The sequence below is a fragment of the Oryzias latipes genome, chromosome 3 (assembly GCF_053564925.1).
Source record: "Oryzias latipes strain Hd-rR chromosome 3, Olatipes_Hd-rR_3.1".
In the NCBI taxonomy this organism is placed as follows: Eukaryota; Metazoa; Chordata; class Actinopteri; order Beloniformes; family Adrianichthyidae; genus Oryzias; species Oryzias latipes.
Genome location: NC_136239.1, coordinates 30,664,716 through 30,684,260, shown reverse-complemented (window position 1 = coordinate 30,684,260; position 19,545 = coordinate 30,664,716). Strand labels below are relative to the sequence as shown.

Below are 19,545 nucleotides of genomic sequence, written 5' to 3'. Positions count from 1 at the left end.
CTTAACCTGTCAGTTGTGATTATAAAGCTCCAGCAACTTGTTGCTTTCTGATGCTTCATGATCTTACGCTTGCTACTATAATCACCCCTATACCCCCCCCCCCCATCTGTCATCCCGGTTTCTTCTTTCCTCCTTTTCTTTTCCTACCGGTCCAACAAAAAACACTTACAAATATAATTAACATGAATAAAGTTTAGCTGAAATTACAAAAGAGGTTTATTTAAATATACATCTGGTGTATTATAAGATTCATAACCCCTGTTGAAAAAGTAAAATACGAGGAGCATGTACAAGGATTCTCCAAATTTTTCTGTAGAAGCATGAAATGTCCCAGGCTGAACATTTCTGTTTGTTCCCTCTATGTCAAAATAAGCAGATCTCTCTGTTTCAACGAAGTTATGTAAAGGCCCCCAGTGCAAGCTCAAACATCACCCCTGAAACATTCCCTCTGATGGTCCTTCTCATGCATGTTATGACAACAAGCATGACAGCCCCACTTATGTCAGCTGGTTTCATGTTAACAGGAAGTATCTTTACGCAAAGCTTGATGTTTTTCAGATGTTTAAAAATGGAAAGAAATCTCAAATAGCGGTTTTCTACTCTTCTACACGGGTAGATCCAAGAACCGTTTGGGCGCTACTGTAAAGCTATAACACGTAAAACAGCAACTCAACACCCCTCCATTGACCTTTGACTAACTGAAAAAGCTGATACAGCCATACAACCATGGAGCCTTTCCTCAGCCACCACCAGGAAATGAGCTAAAAAAAGTTCTGGGGCAGATATTTGACCTCTAAACATGAGCCTGGCAGGGGTATAATATGTCTAAGATTATCTTGTTGGTAAAGCTGTCTGCAATAAACCATTTTTATGTTATATAATAAAAAAAAAAAATTGCCAGAACCCACAGAAATGCACATTAACAGGTGTTTGATGAATTCAACTTCAAACTAATTTCCTGTTTCCTTTAGGAGACTAAAAAACAAGTGCTGAAAGAGGTGAGACACTTCACACTTTAGAAATTTTCCAAATGCTTTCTATGTTAGTCTGGGAAAATGTTTATTGAAACTTAAATGAGGTGGACCCCCCCCATCCCAAGTGTTGATAAACTGTTTTATATCAAACACTGAACGCTATAAAGTGTAGCTGCAACAACTTAAAAATGTTTTTATACTCAACTGGATCACATGCAAAGAACCTCAAATCTGTACACCAGAACCATTTGTACCTCCTGTACCTTCATTACAGTGAAGCAAAATTCCAAATGTAACAGATTGGCTCCAGATTACAAGATTGTGAACAATTTCCCCTCCAGTGGAAAAGATATTCTGTTGAACGTGCAAGACAACGTCAAGACTTTCATGATAAAACAAATGAAAATGCTTGCAAAGTAAAAATCTCAAATTGTCAATCTGCAGAGAGCCCTGATTGAACTGGATAAATGATCAGCACAACCATGAAAGGCCCTGCAAAAGCGTGAAGAACAGAATAAGTCATTAATGGCCGAGCCTGTTTTGTTTTATTAAACCAAATTGACAATCATAAACTAGTCTGCTGTTTTTTTCATTAGCACTCACAGGCAATTTTTAACTGTTACATACAACATTTCAAAGAGTTGCCGGTTTCCATCTTTATTCAAGCGCAATCTGCTGCAATCTGCTTCACTGAAGGGTGAATCTGGTGCCATGCTTAAAGGTATTGAGTCGTTAACCTTTCGCATCCCTCACAAGGCTCCCCATCACTACCTGCATCTGTTTAGAGAGAGAGAGAGAGACGGGATGTGACAGACAGACTGGACGATGCTCTCAGCCGGGTCATGGCGAGTTCACTGGACAGAAAGCAAATGACTGTCGGCCATTTGGCTGGGTTCACATAAAGGGGCTGTGCTTTGAGCAACTCATCTTTGAAAAGGGGATCGGTGTCATGTTTAGCCTTTGGCACTGATCAAGTCACTTGTGGGGATAATCAGTGACCAAGCAGACTCAAACATGAGGCTTGATTAGGCCATGAGTCCATTCATTAGCTTCTTTGTATGTACATCCAATAATTGAGAAGGAAATGCACAGGTGCAGGAGTTTAATGAAATACATTCAAGAATGAACTGATCCAATTGGTTAATGCATTTCTTCTGAATTTGACCATCTAGAATACATATCACAATTTAGGATGATTTATCCAGCTATTATGTTATCCAGAACAGACCTCAGTGGGGGGGCTGTTGAGGCGGAGACTGCCGCTGGGTCCATCATTATAACCCACACATCTAACGGCTGCTTCCCCAAGAAAGCAGAGCCTGATTGGTTCAGATGTCTAACAAGGGAAAGTGGGAGGAAGAATACAATTTTCCCTCAATCAATGGTTGACTGTGGCAAACCCATTTCATCACGGCGATGCATCATCTTCTCAAAAATATAATTTAGCTGCATAAGATTGAATATTATTGTGTAAATGGACTTTGATATCCAGAGCTCTACTGTAGGGTTTACTGGAGAGGGGGAGGTTTCAGGAATATTAGATTGGATGTTTGGATTGTAATTTAATCCAAACATACATATTCTTTTATATAATAAAAGAATATGTATATAAAATGTATATAAAAGAAGTAGCATCTCTAAAATGTGTTTTAAAAAAGTTTTTTTTTTTTTTTTTTTTTTACATTAACATTTTTTAATTGGAAACTACATAACTACAAACATCACCACTGAAATACTTGTGGCACACAACAGCAAAGGCCCAGATCCACTAATGAATATTACTGCACAAGTGTGTGGATGACACACTTGTGCAGTGTAATTGAAAAGCTTCCAATTATGTTATGAAGAAAGCACAATCCCCACTTATCATATTTCATCATCTGAAAAACTAAATTACTTTGTAACGATTAGCTTTAGAGGACTTCCTTATTGAACCTTGGGTAAAAACAAAACACTGGAGCAAGATCAGCTGATAAAGTATCCACTAGGAATTTGTACTGCAAGCGGGTCAGTCCCCATTCACTCAACTGCAAGAATCCATTTGGTACAGTTGGGCAGGAAAAACAAAGTCTTTCAGCACCATTAGTTTGGTCTGCCTGCACTCCCTGTACTCTCAAACATGGACCAAAGCCTGAAGCAGAACAAACCACCAGAAAACACCATGCAGTTCCGACAACTGTGAGCTTGGGGGTGGGACTGTCTAAAATAAGTACTAATCAGGTCAAAGATTCCCCAAATAGACCAGTAAGTCCCAACACTTTTTTGTTTGCCAAACCAATACAATGTTTATTTGCCACCCTGATCAATTTAAAATTTTTGTGGTTACACTGTGGCTGAACTGCACCAGGATCCACTTGCAGGTTAACTGCCCTTAGACCACATCTCTACAGATGTTCAAATCGAGTTTCACATCCAATATTTAAAAAACTGACGATTTGAAGAAATGGACTCCGGTGCGGATCACATAGGCCGGTGTGAAAGCACTTAGCAGGGCTCAAGCATTACAGCAGGAATAAAGAGTCTGGTTCAAAAACGTTTTTTTTGTGGACTACATTTCAATGACAATTGCAAACTGAATTAATTAACATAAAGCACAATTTAATTTTATATTTGACCTCAAAATAGCACAAATGCCCTATGATTTATGAGGCCAACAAAGTGGCAAACTTTAGGTTAAAACACTGGATCAAAGCCCAATGCAAGCCAACAAGTCACATGACTACTGGTACATCCATTTACATTCACTGGTTTGCATCCTCATTTTGAGCTCAGCTCACAACTATTTGCTTAACTGTTTCCTTGAACTTCATTATTGTTGAGTATTACAGCACAACAACAACAAGCAATAGAAATAGAACAACCTATACAAAGACAAGTTTTTAGGAAACTGCGCAATACTTTTTTGTACTTACTGACCTGCATGTTCTTAAATCAAAAGAGGACAGAACAACCTCTTTTCTCAGGGTCAAAAAGTAGTGCTGTTCCTAAACGTCTTTGCAGCACAGCCCCACGTGCAGCACTTTCAAAGAAGATGGAGCGCCACATTACAACCTTTCGCGAGCCCTCCTGAGAACGCGGCAAGACGCAGTGAAGAAGTAGGTTTCAGCTGAAAAGGCTGCTCCAAACACCAAGAAGGGCAGACTGCTAAATAAACCACATCTAAAATAAAAAACAAATTGTAAGAAAACTTCAAGCAGCCGTTGACTCTGCAGTAATTGTTGTTTTTTTCTTTTTTCTTTTTTTTAAGCTGGCAGAGACTGCTGTAAACTCCACAACAGAGAGACTGGGTTTGCACAGCATCAAAGCACAAATCAGCAATCTGGATAAGGAAACTGTCATACTGGAATGGCGTTACAGACAAGTAAAGGTGCTCTTGATCAATCACAACATCAACAAGTGGTTACAAAAATTCAAAGGAGAGACTTGTCACCTCAAGACAAGATCGACTTGTTTTTATAGAAAGAGTTGAAGAATCTAGAAATGACATAGGGTTCTGTGCAATTTCAAAAACCTAAATTCAACTTCAGAAGTGGCTTTAAAAGTATTTCTCTACATTTTTTTCATATGAAACAAAACACAAGGATAGGCTATGAAGAGAAAAAGTATTTGCTAAATTAATTAACAATACATTTTCATAATCAAAACTATCAATACAAAATAAAATAAAATTAAATTAAAAAAAAAAAATCAGGTGTCAAACAGCCACAACTGCTCCCACACCAACTCTTAATTATTTCCATCATACTAAGGCTTCCTTGTCAAGATTGCAGCAGACAGGATTTTAACTAAGGATTAAAAAAAAAAAAAAATCATGATTATGTCATCTTCTGTCTAAAATGTAGTACAGTTTTACACTAAAGACTATCAATGTCTACAAGTAAACTTTTTATGAAAGAAACAAATGTGATCAAATTGAAGCAAATATGGATGTGACAGCCAATCAGTGGCCGTTTTACACTTGTCGCCTGGTTTTTCTGACGTGTTTCTCTTAATGATGAGTGATAAGTTGTTGCTGCATGTACCTAAAAAAGAAGCAGATTAGAAAATGGAAAGCTTGATCAAGGACTTCACTGTTTCGTTAAAATTAAAAAGCAGTAATTTGTGAGTGGATGGTCCCATGTCGATGATTGGGCTTTGTTTCCTGCACACAACAGGATGCGTCACGCAATACCGACTTGAGAGCAACAGAAAACCTCTTTATTGTCCAATTAATATTTCATATGTCTGATCCCAGATTGATTCAGGAGCGGGATGACTTTCTACAGCATGTGTTATTAATTATTCACACAATTATCTTAGTGTTGATGATGCTGTAAAGCATCCTGCTGTGGCATCTCTCCAGTGCATTTCAGTACATAAGATGGATGATGTTCAAACAAATTCAATAATGCCGGTTTTTCATAATCTGAAATGCAAAATGTTGGACATAGTTGACAAAAAAATAAATAAATAAATAAACGACTTCTTTCTCCCACAGTTCCACCTCCCACCAGGCAGCAGCAAATTCAGAACAAGCCTCTGGTTAAGTATGACTGATGCAAAGAGGACTGACTCCACTCAAAAGCATTATTCGGTGATAAAATGAGCTGCCAAGGCTGCTAAATCCCCAGAATCCGCTTTTTCAAAAACCGTAGTGTTCAGAATGTTAATCTGCTTCTGCATCGTCACACACAGAAAATGCGTGCAGGACAACTTTGACAATGATGTAGCACAGCAGTAACAAGTGGTCATGGGAGGTTATAATGAGCACCTACAACTTATCACACAACATCAACATTTTTTAAGGTTTATGGTTAGATGAGTGCTTCCAAGTGGTGACAATAACCAAAAAAAAAAAAAAAAAAGCATTGGAGGAAATAAAAAAATTGCACTTGTTCAAAATACCAATCTGATGTCTTAATGCGTACTACTTCATGGATGCAACTCTGAAGGCACATTTGAATTGGCTTTTAGTTCCCAAGTTTTGGTTATTCAGTCCGTTTTGTTTAGCAAGCCTAAAAAATGCATCCTTTTAGCATAATGCATTTCATAAAAAAATAAAAATAACACATTTCAGAACAGCCAAGGACACCTTAAAAAAAAGAGATTGAGAAAAATATTAAGAACTGGACTCTGATTCCACAAACAGGTGAAAAAATGGAAACAAGGTTCTTGGTTTTACTGTAGACAAAACCTGGTGCAGTTTAACAAATATGAATCCCCGTGGACTATGTAGCAACCAAAGGGAAAGTGAATTAAAAGAAACAGTTACAGAAAAAATAGCTCATAGCAATAATCAGAATGTGCAAATCATATTAGACAGGATTTTTTTCTAAGGGCTTTGAAGTGCATTCATATTTTCATTTATGGTGAAAGAACTGTTCATAGACCATATTGCCATCTTTTTCTCTAAGTTTTTTATTAACTTCCTAGTTAAGCAGGGCTAGGTGTTGAAAAAAAAGGTTGAATCCGTTTCTTAAAAGGTGCATTATCGTATCAACCATTCAATTTTCTAATTAATCCAATTTTTCAAGGCAAAAGACTTCTGTTTAGGTATTAATTTGCTTCAATAACCAAGCAAAATTGGTCTTTGATTTAAAAAAAACAAAGACAAAAATTGTATTCAATCAGAAACCTTGAAAAACAGGCTGCTGGCAATGAAATATGTGAACCTGTGTAAGGCATGCAGGAGACCTGCAGGAAATATCAAGGTTGTAGACAACCCGATGAGCCAATAGAGCTAAAATGTTCGATTGTGGACTTTTTTTTTCCTACCGGCATGCTGCAAGCAACAGGCTGTAGAGAGCACTTATAGACCACGCAAGGCTAATAAGTATGTGAAGTCGGCGAGACATAGGCACGTCGTACTGATTTCAACCCCCAAACACTGCACACTGCCCAAAGGGCCTGTTAGTGCTGTTCAAGTGATAAGTGTGTTCATAGGAGCACCCTGACTGTTAGAAATTAGGATATTAGGCAATGAGAGCGTAGTTTGTTTGGTCATTCCACGGCCGTCCTACAGCCCAGACAACGCTGCAGGTTTTTGTCACATGGACCCCATACAGGTAGGTGCATGCGACTAAAACCTAACAAATTTTTTGAATGCATCGCTTAGTTGATTCAGTCTAAGTCAAGGCAATAATTTTATATTCTCACATACATCTTTTATGCGTTCTGCTGTTTTGTATGAACTGGGTGCTCTTCGGCCTGCGTCAGTGCAAAAAGAATCAGCAACAGTTTTTTTTCTCCACCCAAAGATAAAGCTGCGTGAAAAAGGACTATTGAAATGCAAAAGCAAAGAGATTTTCAATCCCACCTCTGCTTTTTCTTTTGAGGTTTTTGACTAGACTTGCCTCTCTGTGACATCCAATTCCACACGCTACCTTCCATGCTGTGGAGAGAAGAGCAAAGAGCGAGATGTGACACCACTCTCAGCATAATCTAAGCTTCTGTCGGCTTCCAGGAATAATAAAACTGCTCCTTACATTAGTGAAAATACTGCTCAGCATGGCCAGGCAGGAAGTTGTAATTATCATTTCAAATGGGAGACTGAAGCAGAAGCTAGCAGAAGATAAGTGCTTAGAGGAGAACTCGGGTCACCCCAATCCCTCTGATATTATAGACCAATTCAAGATTGACAGAAAACTGTTAGAATTCACTCATGCAAAAACTTGCAAAGTGTCAATAATGACCAATGCATCAATCTGAACCGGGTACACACCAAACATAAAATTCTGCAAAGCAAATGCGATAAAGCAGAGAAAAAACTTTTTATGCTCAAACATAATTACCAGCAGACAGAAAATTCACTAGAAAACAGATTACACTAATCCTCTTGTATTTTTTATTATGTGCTCATGGCTTAAAGAGCTCTACACACTTAAAGCTGATGAACCATTTAGACTAATGAAGGACACCAACCAATGAGGAAATCCAGTCCATTAGAGTTTCAGTCCTTGGGTGCGAACATCAAAAAAAAAAAAAAAAAAAGTTTCTAATTGCTTTCATTTCCACTGGGGGCTAGAAATCTCAACTTAATTAAAAATCAGGTTTTCTGGTTTCTAAAGTTTCAGTATTTTCAACCCCAGACATAAAACAGGAGTTACCAACAGTCTGCAAAACAGAACTACATCACCTGTCAGAGGGCTGGAACTAAAGATTGTAGACCAACTTTGTGGCGTGACTAAAGCGAGTTGAAGATTCACAGTCAGGTAATCACACAATGGAGACTTCTGTAATGTCTGGATCATGCTGTGCTGGCATAACAGTTCATTTGCCAATTACAGCATTGAATCTGAAAGCTTCACTGGCTGTGGCAGTCTCATGAGTTACACATCAGGTTAAGAGGTGTGTGTGAGTAGGGGGGGCACCATAATCCCTGTGGTTAAACCACCAACGTGAGGACTTATTTCTTTAGATGATTTGACAAGCAGGACAACAGGATTTCTAAAGCGTATCAGATGACTGAATTTGGCCTCTGGCCTTGGTTTCCCCTTGTTAAACCCCAAGTAAAAAAAACACCTCAATGTTTGGGTAAAATGTGACTTTTTTTTTTTTTTTTTTTTTTTTACTTTAAGCCCAGAACATAACTTTATTTCCACTATCCATTCCAGGTGGAAACATGACGCCGTTTGAGTCATTTGTCAGTTTTACGGGTCTAAAGCAGAGGGCTGTTTACTCCCCGTAAACCTGTCCACTTCAAAAAGGAACAGCTGAAGCACATCTGTTTTGTTTATTGTCAGATCTGGGCTCTGTCTGTGAGAGCAGCTCATGAGTTTCGAGGAAGTAATAAATCTATTTCATCGTTCCCCAGGCCAATGATCAGACTTATTTGAACTTTGACATGGACCAGAAAAAGAAAATGAAGTTTAAAGTGCCATAGTCCTGTTGACAGGAGCTCAATCTGCCCATCTGTTCTGATAACTGGTAATTTGGCAGGACAAAGACAGGTGATAGTTTTGTTAAGTCCAGCTATTGGTCCACCCAGCTGTCAATCAAAAAAAAGACTTTCCCTAATGAACAAATGTGAGCACAAAAAAAAATCAAAACAGCCGTTTCTCCGTTTAACTCACCCCTCATTAGTGCTATAAATAGGAAAAAATAAGAAATGAGCATTTCATGATTGGTCAAACATTTGAAATCGGTGTCCTTAAAATCCAACTCCAATCATCTTTTGATCTGTTGTAAAAGCTTTCCCACCTTTCCTTTAGTTTTGATCATATGCCATTTTAAGGCAAAAATCAAAGAAACCTGTGTCGTTTTCAGGACAGTTTCTGCAGAAAAGCAGGAGTTCATTCGAATTTGGCTCTGAGTTGTGGGCGGGACAGATGGTGTGGATCAACCCCGCCCCCATTTACCATCACTGTTTACACTCTTTTCTGCTAGCTTACAGCTCCTCACAACCCCAACCTTTCATTACCGGTGTAACAAAAAGGTCGAGCAACATTGGTGCTATCCAGTTGTACAGTTCAAAGACAGACGCAGCTCAGACGAGGAAAACATAGACGTACATGGATTTAGGCGTCTACAAGTGGATGCATCAGAATGGTGGGAGCAGGGAGCTTGTGGCTTGCTGATCGGAGCTTCTATGTCACACTTACAAGCTTTTCCAAACTGTATTTTTTCATCTGCTCCTGCTGCACAATGATTTGAATAAAGAAATACTCAGAAATGCAATTTAAGCTCAATTTTATTTCTACATGAACCAATATGGATGAAACTTCCATTTCTGTCTTGATTCATTTAGCAATATCTTTACAAAAAAAAACATTGCAATTTTTCATATGCTTCAAATATGTTCTTTTCTTTAATCTCAATCCACACAAAAACAGCGGAATTGTAAGAATGAGCTTCTTAAGACACAAAATGTTCCAGCCAGAAACATAAATTCTCTTGCTCCTTCTGTGGATTATGACAAAATGTCCTGTTTTTTTATTGAGTGGGAGCCAACCTTTCAGACTGTCCTCCTGCTCCTGTGGAGCATTAACCATTTAACACAAAAAAGGCATGCTATTATGAACAGGTTGCCTGACTAAAAACATTCTCCAAAAATTAAAAACCACCTCCTTAAAAAACAAAAAAGGGGATGTCTGCATCGCCAAACTATGTTTGTCGCATTTTTTGTGAAAATGTTTACATAAAAATAAACATTGTCCTTTGATATCTGTGTTCAACAACATGGATGTCAAAGAACAAAAGGCTTTCTTGAATGTTGAAGACAACATTTAAAATAAGAGTAGGATTACCCATGCAGACCATTTCAAAAGGAACACGGTGCCTATATCAGAGTGTAAAAACCCAAATGAAATGTAAGATTCAGATATCAGTGAAGATCTTAGGAAAAAACATTCCAAAAACACAGAACATGTCTGTTTTTCATTACAAAAGTCCAAAAGTCGCAGCTTATCTTTTGCCTCCACTTGCTTTCAAAAACAACTGAAGGGAAAGCAGAAGACATCGGGTTCTCTCTGGAGAAAAGTGTTACGCAATACATTTTTCTATCCAAAATACGTTCAAGAGCTGACTTACAGTGTCAGCTGGGGCCCCTAAAGACCGACTCAAAACACACCTATCGGACTGTTCCAGAGTCCATCTGGCCCCGAACTGCAGCTGTTTTGGTACCTGTGATTCCCTAGAGAAGTCCACCGGCCTGTCTAGCAGAGGTGTGCTGCAGCACCGGCCCCTGGACTGAATAACAGGACAGTGGTGCTGTAAACACAAGCCCCGGCAGATCGACATACATGTTGGCTGTGCCTGGATGCTGACAGTAAAGAGAGTTTATGAGTGTTGCCATGGGCACCATTTGGTGCGCTGTAAATCCAAGTCACAGCTGAAGAAGACATCTCCTGTGACCCCTAAATGCAGAAGCAGCCACAATTTAAACCTCAGGAGACATCCGGCCCCCGTTACTGGCATCTTAAAATTGTAACTCCAACCAACATTATTCAGTCAATTTTTATTGTTACTGTGAGATGAAGCTAAAACTTTTTCTCCACAGCATGAAGCCTGGAATGATCATTGCAAAACATAAATAAAGCATGTTCTTATTTATAAAAATATCTGAATCCAAAACTAAACCAAGCAAAAATGCAGTATGTCCCTCCGATCATCTTTTGATCTATTGTAAAAACGTTCCAAGTGGTCTTCTAATTATAATTGAGCCGTTTTTAGGCAAAAAAAAAAAAAAAAAACAACAACAAAGAAAAACAGTGTCGTTTTCTATGACATGGTTCCTGCAGAGCAGCTCAGTTCATTAGAAATTTGTCTCCGAGTTGTGGGCGGGACTGTTAACACTGAGTAAGCCTGCCCCCATTTACCGCCATCCATCTGTTTACCCGCTTTCCGGCTAGCTTACAACCCCAACCTAACATTACCGGTGCAAAAAAAATAAACAAAAAATAAAGGCAAGCAATAGCACAACTACCCAGCCTTATAGTCTAAAGTCACATGCCAGCTCAGCCAAGGAGAACAAAGAAATACATCAACTCCTGATTGACAACAATTTAAATATAAAAATACTCAGAAACACAATCTTAAACTCAGTTGTCTTTATGTGTCCTCCGTCAGATTAAAAAACGCCACAAAAACATGTTAAAATCCTAATTTTAACCCCAAAACTCAGCCCTCCCTGCAGTCAGGGACCTGCAGGGAGGGCTGAATGTGAATGGCCTTGCATTTGGCGGACAAAGCCATGCCTGAGCACTGCAGAAAGAGTACCTGCAAATTGTAATTTAGTGAATGGGAATGTGGAACCAATAAACCTTATCCTCAGTGTGTGAAGACCAAGTGTGATTTTTCTCAAGAACCGCCACACTTCCTCAACCTGAAGTGCTTTCACTGCCAGATATTTGGCAGAACGGTGTGTAAAAAATCCTGAAATCAGATTTTACACTCGGTTCTTTCAGCGTGGAATACACTGAAATCTTGTTCTTTTGAGATCTTTCATGCAAACCAGCTCACTTAATGAAAAACAGAGAGACTGGCTTCATGTCAGCCATGTCTCTGGGTGCGATCCGACTCCAGCCCTGCGTGCATGGCCACGTTCCAACATCTCTGAGCAGTACGGGATGCTGCACGGGGACTCAAAACACGCACCAGCCCATCAGTTTGCACAGAGTAGTTCTAGTTACTGCAGTCAGAGAGATATCTCCAACCTTTTCAGATTAAAAGCTCCCTGACCTGTGGCTTCACCCCTGCTACTCCAAACATGCTGACCAATCATCAGAAGTTGTTACAACAGGAGGGCTGTTGGGTGGAGACTGCGTGTTTGTTTTGAGTGCTTCGGGGTGTGGGTGGAGGTCTGTGTGTGCCTAATTGTGAGTAAAACGAGAGGGAGGGCTTGTGCTTAGTTAAGATGCTTTTAAAACATGCTGGTTGGGAAAAAAACAAAAAAAGAACCTTTTTACAGCAAGATAGAAGGAGACAGAAACAGAGGAGATGGCTCCACTGACCACTTACTGTCTGAATCAACGAAGACATATCAGTGTACTGTAAACAAAGATAAGGAGCTGGCTCTTTGTGCATCACAAATGCTTTGTGTGCTCCAGCAGATCCGGATAAAACCCTGATTTTGTAGAGATAAATCTTTGAAATGAAGGAAAACTGGGGTCAAATCCAGGGTCAGGACATGCTCGTTTTGCAGACATGTGATATGTGAGTAATGTCAGACTCAGCACACTAAAACAAACCAGCAAGGAGGAGACAAGAGGAGCGACAGATAAGGGAGAAGTCATTTGGAGAGGGAGTAAAGCTGGACAAGAATCAGTTTCAGCTATTTTTACTGGAAAAACACAACAACACTGCTTTTCTTTGGACTTGTTGATTATAGCAGCTGTAACAAACGAGAAGACAAAACTGTCTCGTGGCTTGAACAACAAAAATCTCGCTCAATGAACATTACATAAAATTGGATTGTAATGAAATCCACCCCCCCCCCCCCCCCCCCCCTTCATGTATGGAGCAAACAGTAAGAGCGAGTCCCGATAAGGGCATCTGTGATGAGCGCTTTAAATTTAAGCCTGCGTGCGTCTGCTCTCCAAGCACCAATGGAGTCGTCTGGTTCCTTTTAAAAACTTATTCTGCCTTTTACACGTGTCCTTCCACAATAAACCATCAGGTTGGTAAAATTATGCCAAATCTAGAAAAGAAAAATAAGGTGTTTCCTCTCCCAGAGCCAAGAGCCGTGCGCCCGGCGTCTGCTCGCTGAAAAAAAGGTGTGAGACCTTACCCGGCATGAGCGCAGCGCTCCGGTCTGCAGATGGTCAAACTGTCGGGAAACGAACGAAGGAGAAAAACTCCTAAATCCACAGCGTGCGCGCAAAGATGAAGAGCCGAGAGTCCGAGAGCGCGTCCGTGAGGTAGACCATCCAACCATGTGAGTCTAATGTAAGCGCACAGGAAAGGCGCCGCTCCTCTTCAAGCCCCCAAACTTAAGCCCCTCCCACTGCACACGCGCCCTGTCTGCAAACACTCAAAAACTCACGCCAGCCACGCACACGCGCACGGAGCAAGGCTCTATTCATGCTTTTTTTTTAACAAAGAAAAACAGAATTTTTAGTTCACAAACTGAACTTCTGAGGAAAATAGTGAACTTCTGCCAAATTCAAAGTTTTGGCTTGTTTAGGACATACATAACACTTAAAAATGCAAATATATAAGATTTTTTTGGACAGGTTGACGGTTCCTTAGTAAAAAGACAAATTAAATCACTATAACAGAGAGCAGAAAACAGCAGATACAGAACAACACAGACAGGGTCATCCATGAACAAGCACAACAGTAAAATTAAATAAACATAGTAGCAACTAACAAAAAAGCAGGCAAAAAAGAAAAATAAATAGATACAATAAAATAGGAGGACAGATGTGACAGAAAATAATCAATAAAAATGTATCGATGTGTGGTAGCAGTTTTGATTGCCTTGATGATTTTAGGATTTTATAGAAACAAACTTATATTTAAAATGACGGATAAGTTTTGGTTTGATTCTAAAATAAGATTTTTTTGTGGTAAGCAAACTTTACTGTTGCTGTTTGACAGTTCTGCCACTTTTCTAAGATAAGATAAGAATATAACTACAGAAAAAATAATTTTGGAATTGCACAGAGATGCATTTACAATCCATATAAAAACAACTGAACACGCACACACGTATACATAAAAATGTAACACTAAATAAGTGGGAGGGGCAGGGTGCTCTATTTTTAGATTATGTGCTTGTTTTTATATTATTAGTTTTGGTGAACAGAACTTTGTGTTATGTTACATATGAAAAATGCTTTAAACATACACGTTGATTTTAAAAGTCTAAAAGTTAAGAAAAAGATGTTGAAAGTTTAGGCACAAACTTATTTTGTTTCCTTTGCAATTGTTGTTTAAGTTGTGTTTTAATATAAATTTTGTAGTTTTAACAGTTTTCATTTAACTTTTCTTTTCTCATAAGCATAGACCGTAAAAACACTGTGCTAGTATTTACAGTCTATGCTTATGAGTAGTTAATTTGTGCACAAAAACACAGTTCCCGCCAGTTTCTGTTCAGCCTAAATAAGAACTGACTTGTTAATTTGAACTGATTTAGATTTGAAAATATTCCATCACTGCTCATTAAATGTGTTATGGAGCACAAAATAAATCAAGTACCCGAATAGATGCCCTCTCTCGGTAACAGTGAACTTCTCTTTTGGTCTTGTCTCGAGTTTCAATTCTCCTTTTTTCTTCACAGGGCTACCCTGCAGCCATCAAACAATGAGGGACATCTGAGAGCCCCCACCACAAAGAGAATTACAGGGGATTATGTACAAAAGCAGAGACCTGAGCAGAACCAGAATCGACCATTCATGTAATCTCTTTTTCTCGTTGAAAAAGGGAAAATACAAGCTGTGAACTCAGTTTCCTCCTTGAGTTAGAGCAACAGTAAGCAGTGGCCTTTCTGCCGTCAAAATAAAGATTATTTTATCCAAACAAGGATTAACTCGCAGTACTCTACACCTGCAGGGAAGAGGACAGCATACATAATTAGTCCCCAGTTCTTGGAGTTTGGTGACCCAGAACAGTGTAATAAATTCACCCGATATTTTGACTGTTTACACAAAGCTAACCACAGAATGCTGGAGGCTGCATCCTGATGGCTCTGTTTGACAGAAACTTGACAAGCTATAATCAAAATGTTGACACTTTATGGCTGGTTTTGTGCAACTGCATCTCAAACGAAGCAAAGGCCAACGTTTCCTCCTCCACATGTCCCCAAAACTGGAAAAACCAGTGACAGTTGGGGGTAAAGTTTATGACAGGAATGACGTCTTCTCTCACTATTTCCATCAGCTTTTCTTTTTCTTTCTAAGTCTGTCTGGTTCTCAGACAGGAAGAACTGCAAATTAAAGGTCCTCTTCCTTATATCTACTCAGACCCAAAATAATCCTTCAAATTCAAATTAGGATTACCTCTGTGAAGATGAAACTCATCCAATTTATGCCAGAGACGGTCCTAAACCAACAGGGTGGATCCACACACTCAGCAGTAAGAACTCCTCCAAGAATGGCTCCTTATTAAATTACGTTTCTGTTCTCTGCACTCTGATCCATGGAAAGAAAAGCTGAAAGTGTGACTGAGAGATAATCACGACAAGTTTGTCTTTTCTTCACAGTGGAAAGTGTGAGGAGACCTCACGCAGGGATACTCACTGAAGATGAAGGCGGTTTGTGTCTAACCAGCGGCAAAACCCCTTCTGAAGCTCCGTCATTGAACGTATCGTCCTAAATCGGATGAGGCACTTGAATCATATACATCTCCCCTCACTGTAAACCTGAACAAAGGGAGCATGCAGAAGCCATTCATATTAAGGCCATGGCCACCCGTGGTGCTTTCATTGGGGTTAAGTGTGTGACACACATTTGGGTATCTGCCTTCTTGTTTACAACCCAAAAAAGGCCCAAAGCAACATTAATGGCCTTTAAACATCCTTTTTTCATTTTTATTTTATTGTTTGTTTGTTTGTTTGTTTTTTTGCTGTATATTGTCACTAATGTGTAGGCCAATTTTTCAAGTTAACATAAATTTCTAGACTTTTTAGTGTCAAAAATGTTGATTCTGCATAGAAAATAAACACAAAGTGTAGAAAACAAAAGCACAACACAAACAAAAGACACAATGACCTAAAAATGTGGCCTTTGGCTTGTGTGTTTGTTTACATGGTCACTATACACAATATCACCAGAGGTATTCGCTCACCTGCCTTGACTCACATGAGCTGAAATGCCATTCCATTCCTAATCCGTAGAGTTCAAGATGATGTTGGTTCACCTTTTCCAGCTATTACAGCTTCAACTCTTCTGGGAAAGCTGTCCACAAGATTGAGGAGTGAGTTTATAGGAATTTTTGACCTTTCTTCCAAAGCGCATTGGTGAGGTCACAATGCCAATCACAATGACCAGGCCTAGAAGGCCTGGTCATTGTGATTGGCATTGTGACCTCACCAATGGTCACTGGTCAAGAAGGCCTGGCTCTCAGTGTCCGCTCTACTTTATCTCAAAGGTGTTCTATCAGGTTCAGGTCAGGTCTCTGTGCAGGTCAGTCAAGTTTATCCACACCAGACTCTGTCATCCATGTCTTTATAGACCTTGCTTTGCGCACTGGCGCACAGTCATGTGGAACCGAACTGTCCACACAAGGTTGGGAGCATGGAATTGTCCAAAATGTTTTAGTATCCTGAAGTATTCAGAGTTCCTTTCACTGGAACTAAGGGGCCAAGCCCAAGTCCTGAAAAAAACCCCAGACCATAATTCATCCCCCACCAAATTTAGCATTCAGGACAATGGAGTCTGAAATGTACCGTTTTCCTGGCAACTTCTAAACTCAGACGTTTCGATGAGATTACCAGATGGAAAAGCGTGATTCCTGACTCCAGAGAAGACATCTCCACTGCTCTAGAGTCCAGTAGAGGTGTTCTTTTTACCGCTGCATCCACTGATGTGTGGCTTGGATGCAGCTGCTCGGAATGGAGACCCATTCCATGAAGCTCTCTGTGTGCTGTACTACTCTAACCTGAAGGTCACATGAGGTTTGGAGCTCTGCAGCAACTGACTGCAGAAAGTCTGCGACCTCTTTGCACCGTGCGCTTCAGCATCCACTGACCCCTCCCCGTCAGTTACCTTTGTGGCTAAGTTGCTGTTGCTCCCAAACTCTTCCATTTTTTTATGATAGATCTGACAGTTAACTGTGGAATATTTAGAAGGGATGGAATTTCCTGACAGTTTTGCTGCTCGGGTGGCATCCCATTCCATGCTGAAATTCTCTAAGCTCCTGAGAGTGGCCCATTCTTTCACAAATGTTTGCAAAAACAGTCTGTGTGCCTGAGTGCTTGATTTTATACACATGTGGCCAGGCCAAGTGATTAAGACACCTAATTCTGATCATTTGGATGGACGAGCGAATACTTTTGGTAATATAATGTAGCTAGATATGATTTTTTTTTATGTTTATGAAACGACCAAGTGAGCCGCCAAAAAGATTAAATAATTACCGAGAACATGTGAAAATCTCTCCACCTCCCTGGAAGGCAGCCTGTGATATTAAAGAAAAAGAAAATAACCCTTCCAGCTTTTTTTTTTTTTTTTTTGGTGGATGTGTAACCGCATCCCTGCTGCTTCAGCTGCCTGCTTTTTCCACACACGTCAGAAGAAGGCCTGCATTTACAGTGACAGGGAAGATAATTAAACAAGGGATTCTAATCATGTCCATCAATTTTCCGCTGGACTCAGAAAGAGGCTGGAGTCTGACCCAGCTGTCACTCTGCAAGAGTTCATGCCGACTCTGGACAGGCCACCAGTCTGTTGCAGCAGAGAGAGGAGGCAAGGAAGACTAAGAATATCAGCGGCAGTCCATCTGTTTTATTGAACTGTTGCTCTAAAAGAAAGCTTATCAGCCAAGCTACAGGAAACTCATCCACAGACACAAAGATGTAAAGCAAAAGACAGGCACATGTGACCAGCAGAACACACCAGAGCCATGCAAGGTCTGTTCATGTCCCCTGATGAAAGAGAGACAGCATCAGCTGTTCAATGGCTTCTGGGGGAAGGGTTGACATGTGGTGATAATTTGAATTCTATGGGATGTTATGAGATTAATGCACCTAAATGTGGTTTGGTGTTCCCCAGAGAGCCGGAGGAGAATGGTGTCAGTGCAGTTTAAATGAAGACAGCAGTGCCTGTGTTTGCTCAGTGTATACATTATCTTTGTCTTGATCTTTCTTTATGGTTTTGAAGCTGGGAGGCTGTGGGTTCCGCAGCAGGAGGGCATAGGTGAAGGTCCTGCACAGCTGCACAGCGGGAAGAGGGATGGATGCGGAGGAAAGCCTCCAGGCACAGAGAAGGACTTAATGAGGTTTAGTCAATTTAATGAACAAACTTTATTAATCATGGTAGTGAATATATTACAGCTTTAAATTGGAATAACACGAAAAAATTTTTTTTTTTTTTTTTACTGAGATTTATCTTCAGAGGTTTTCAGATAAATCTATAACATGGAAGGCTCAATTAAAAGTTGGAATTCTGCCCAGCTGGAAGCTTTAGCTGACACCACGGAAACGTACATAACTAAATAACCATGTTTTGTTTTATTTTTAATATTCTGTTCTGTGCTTAAGCCTCCACTTTAAATTCTACATCTCTTTCCACAAACAATCATTTTTCTTTAGATAAATGACCTAAATTGTAAAATAACCTTTTTTGCAAGTCCAAGTGAAGTCTCAAGTCGTCAGCTCTAATTTCAAGTCAAGTGTTAAAACCTCCTTTAATATGGATATGCTATGGTAACAAGTTGTCATTAAACTACTTTTAAACTACCTATGGAAACACAATAACAGGTAGTTGCTGTTTCTGCATTCCTAATGCAAAAGCATTTTAACCCTTGTGCTATCCTATGGGGTCCAGATGACCCGATCCTTACATTGACGTGTTATCCCAGGATGACAAAGGTGGATAAAGGTGAAGAGGGATTTCTTGTAAACCATGGACACCAGTGAACATCACAAATCATTGAAGAAAAAAGGTTTAGCACACTCTCTTTTGGGGTCCAGATGACCCCACTACCAGTGTTACAGTGCCTAGGATAGCACAAGGGATAAAGAAAGTTCTTGTTTTTAGACCTAACCTGTGCCAGATCTAAAAAAATAACAGCAAACAAACATGTCCCAAACCAATTCTAGTCTCCACATGTGAGACTTTAGCGTGACTCAAGTCTCAAATGTAGGTTCCCACCTCTGAGGTGGCGCTTGTGTGGTTTACCTCTCCCAGTATCAGATCGCAGCAGTCTTTGAATTTGCTAGAGTTGAATCAAAGGAGGGGCCATATGGTTTACTCTTGTCTTACTGCAATAAGGCTTTGGTTCAAATCCCTGTAAGCTTTCTATTAAGCTTTCAGGGTATCAAATGTCTAAATGGTTTGGGCAGTCCAGTTTCCTCCCACAGTCATATAAGATATCTCATAGGTTAACTGGTGGTTTTAAATTGTCCTGTAGGTGTGTGTTTGGTAAATTGTGTGTTGCCCTGCAATGGATCAGCAAACTGTTCAGTGAACCCCACCTTCACCCTACAAAAGCC

At 39.8% G+C, this 19,545-nt stretch overlaps 1 protein-coding gene across 4 annotated transcripts in view; it reads right to left on the bottom strand.

Annotated features, from left to right (window-relative positions):
• sema4bb (sema domain, immunoglobulin domain (Ig), transmembrane domain (TM) and short cytoplasmic domain, (semaphorin) 4Bb) overlaps positions 1-19,545 on the bottom strand; it is a 59,785-nt gene that overhangs the window by 37,036 nt on the left and 3,204 nt on the right. The window contains exon 1 of one of the 4 annotated variants that reach the window (XM_011492886.4): positions 13,180-13,399. The exons of 1 other annotated variant lie outside the window; for it this stretch is intronic. Coding sequence is in view for 1 of the 3 variants with exons in the window: in XM_078945306.1 (XP_078801432.1) it covers positions 13,180-13,186 (7 nt within the window). In the remaining 2 variants the exon portion in view is untranslated. Of the gene's footprint in view, positions 1-7,269; positions 7,481-13,179; positions 13,400-19,545 lie in introns of those variants that run through there. 2 more of the 4 variants (XM_078945306.1, XM_078945304.1) reach the window with 2 other exon arrangements.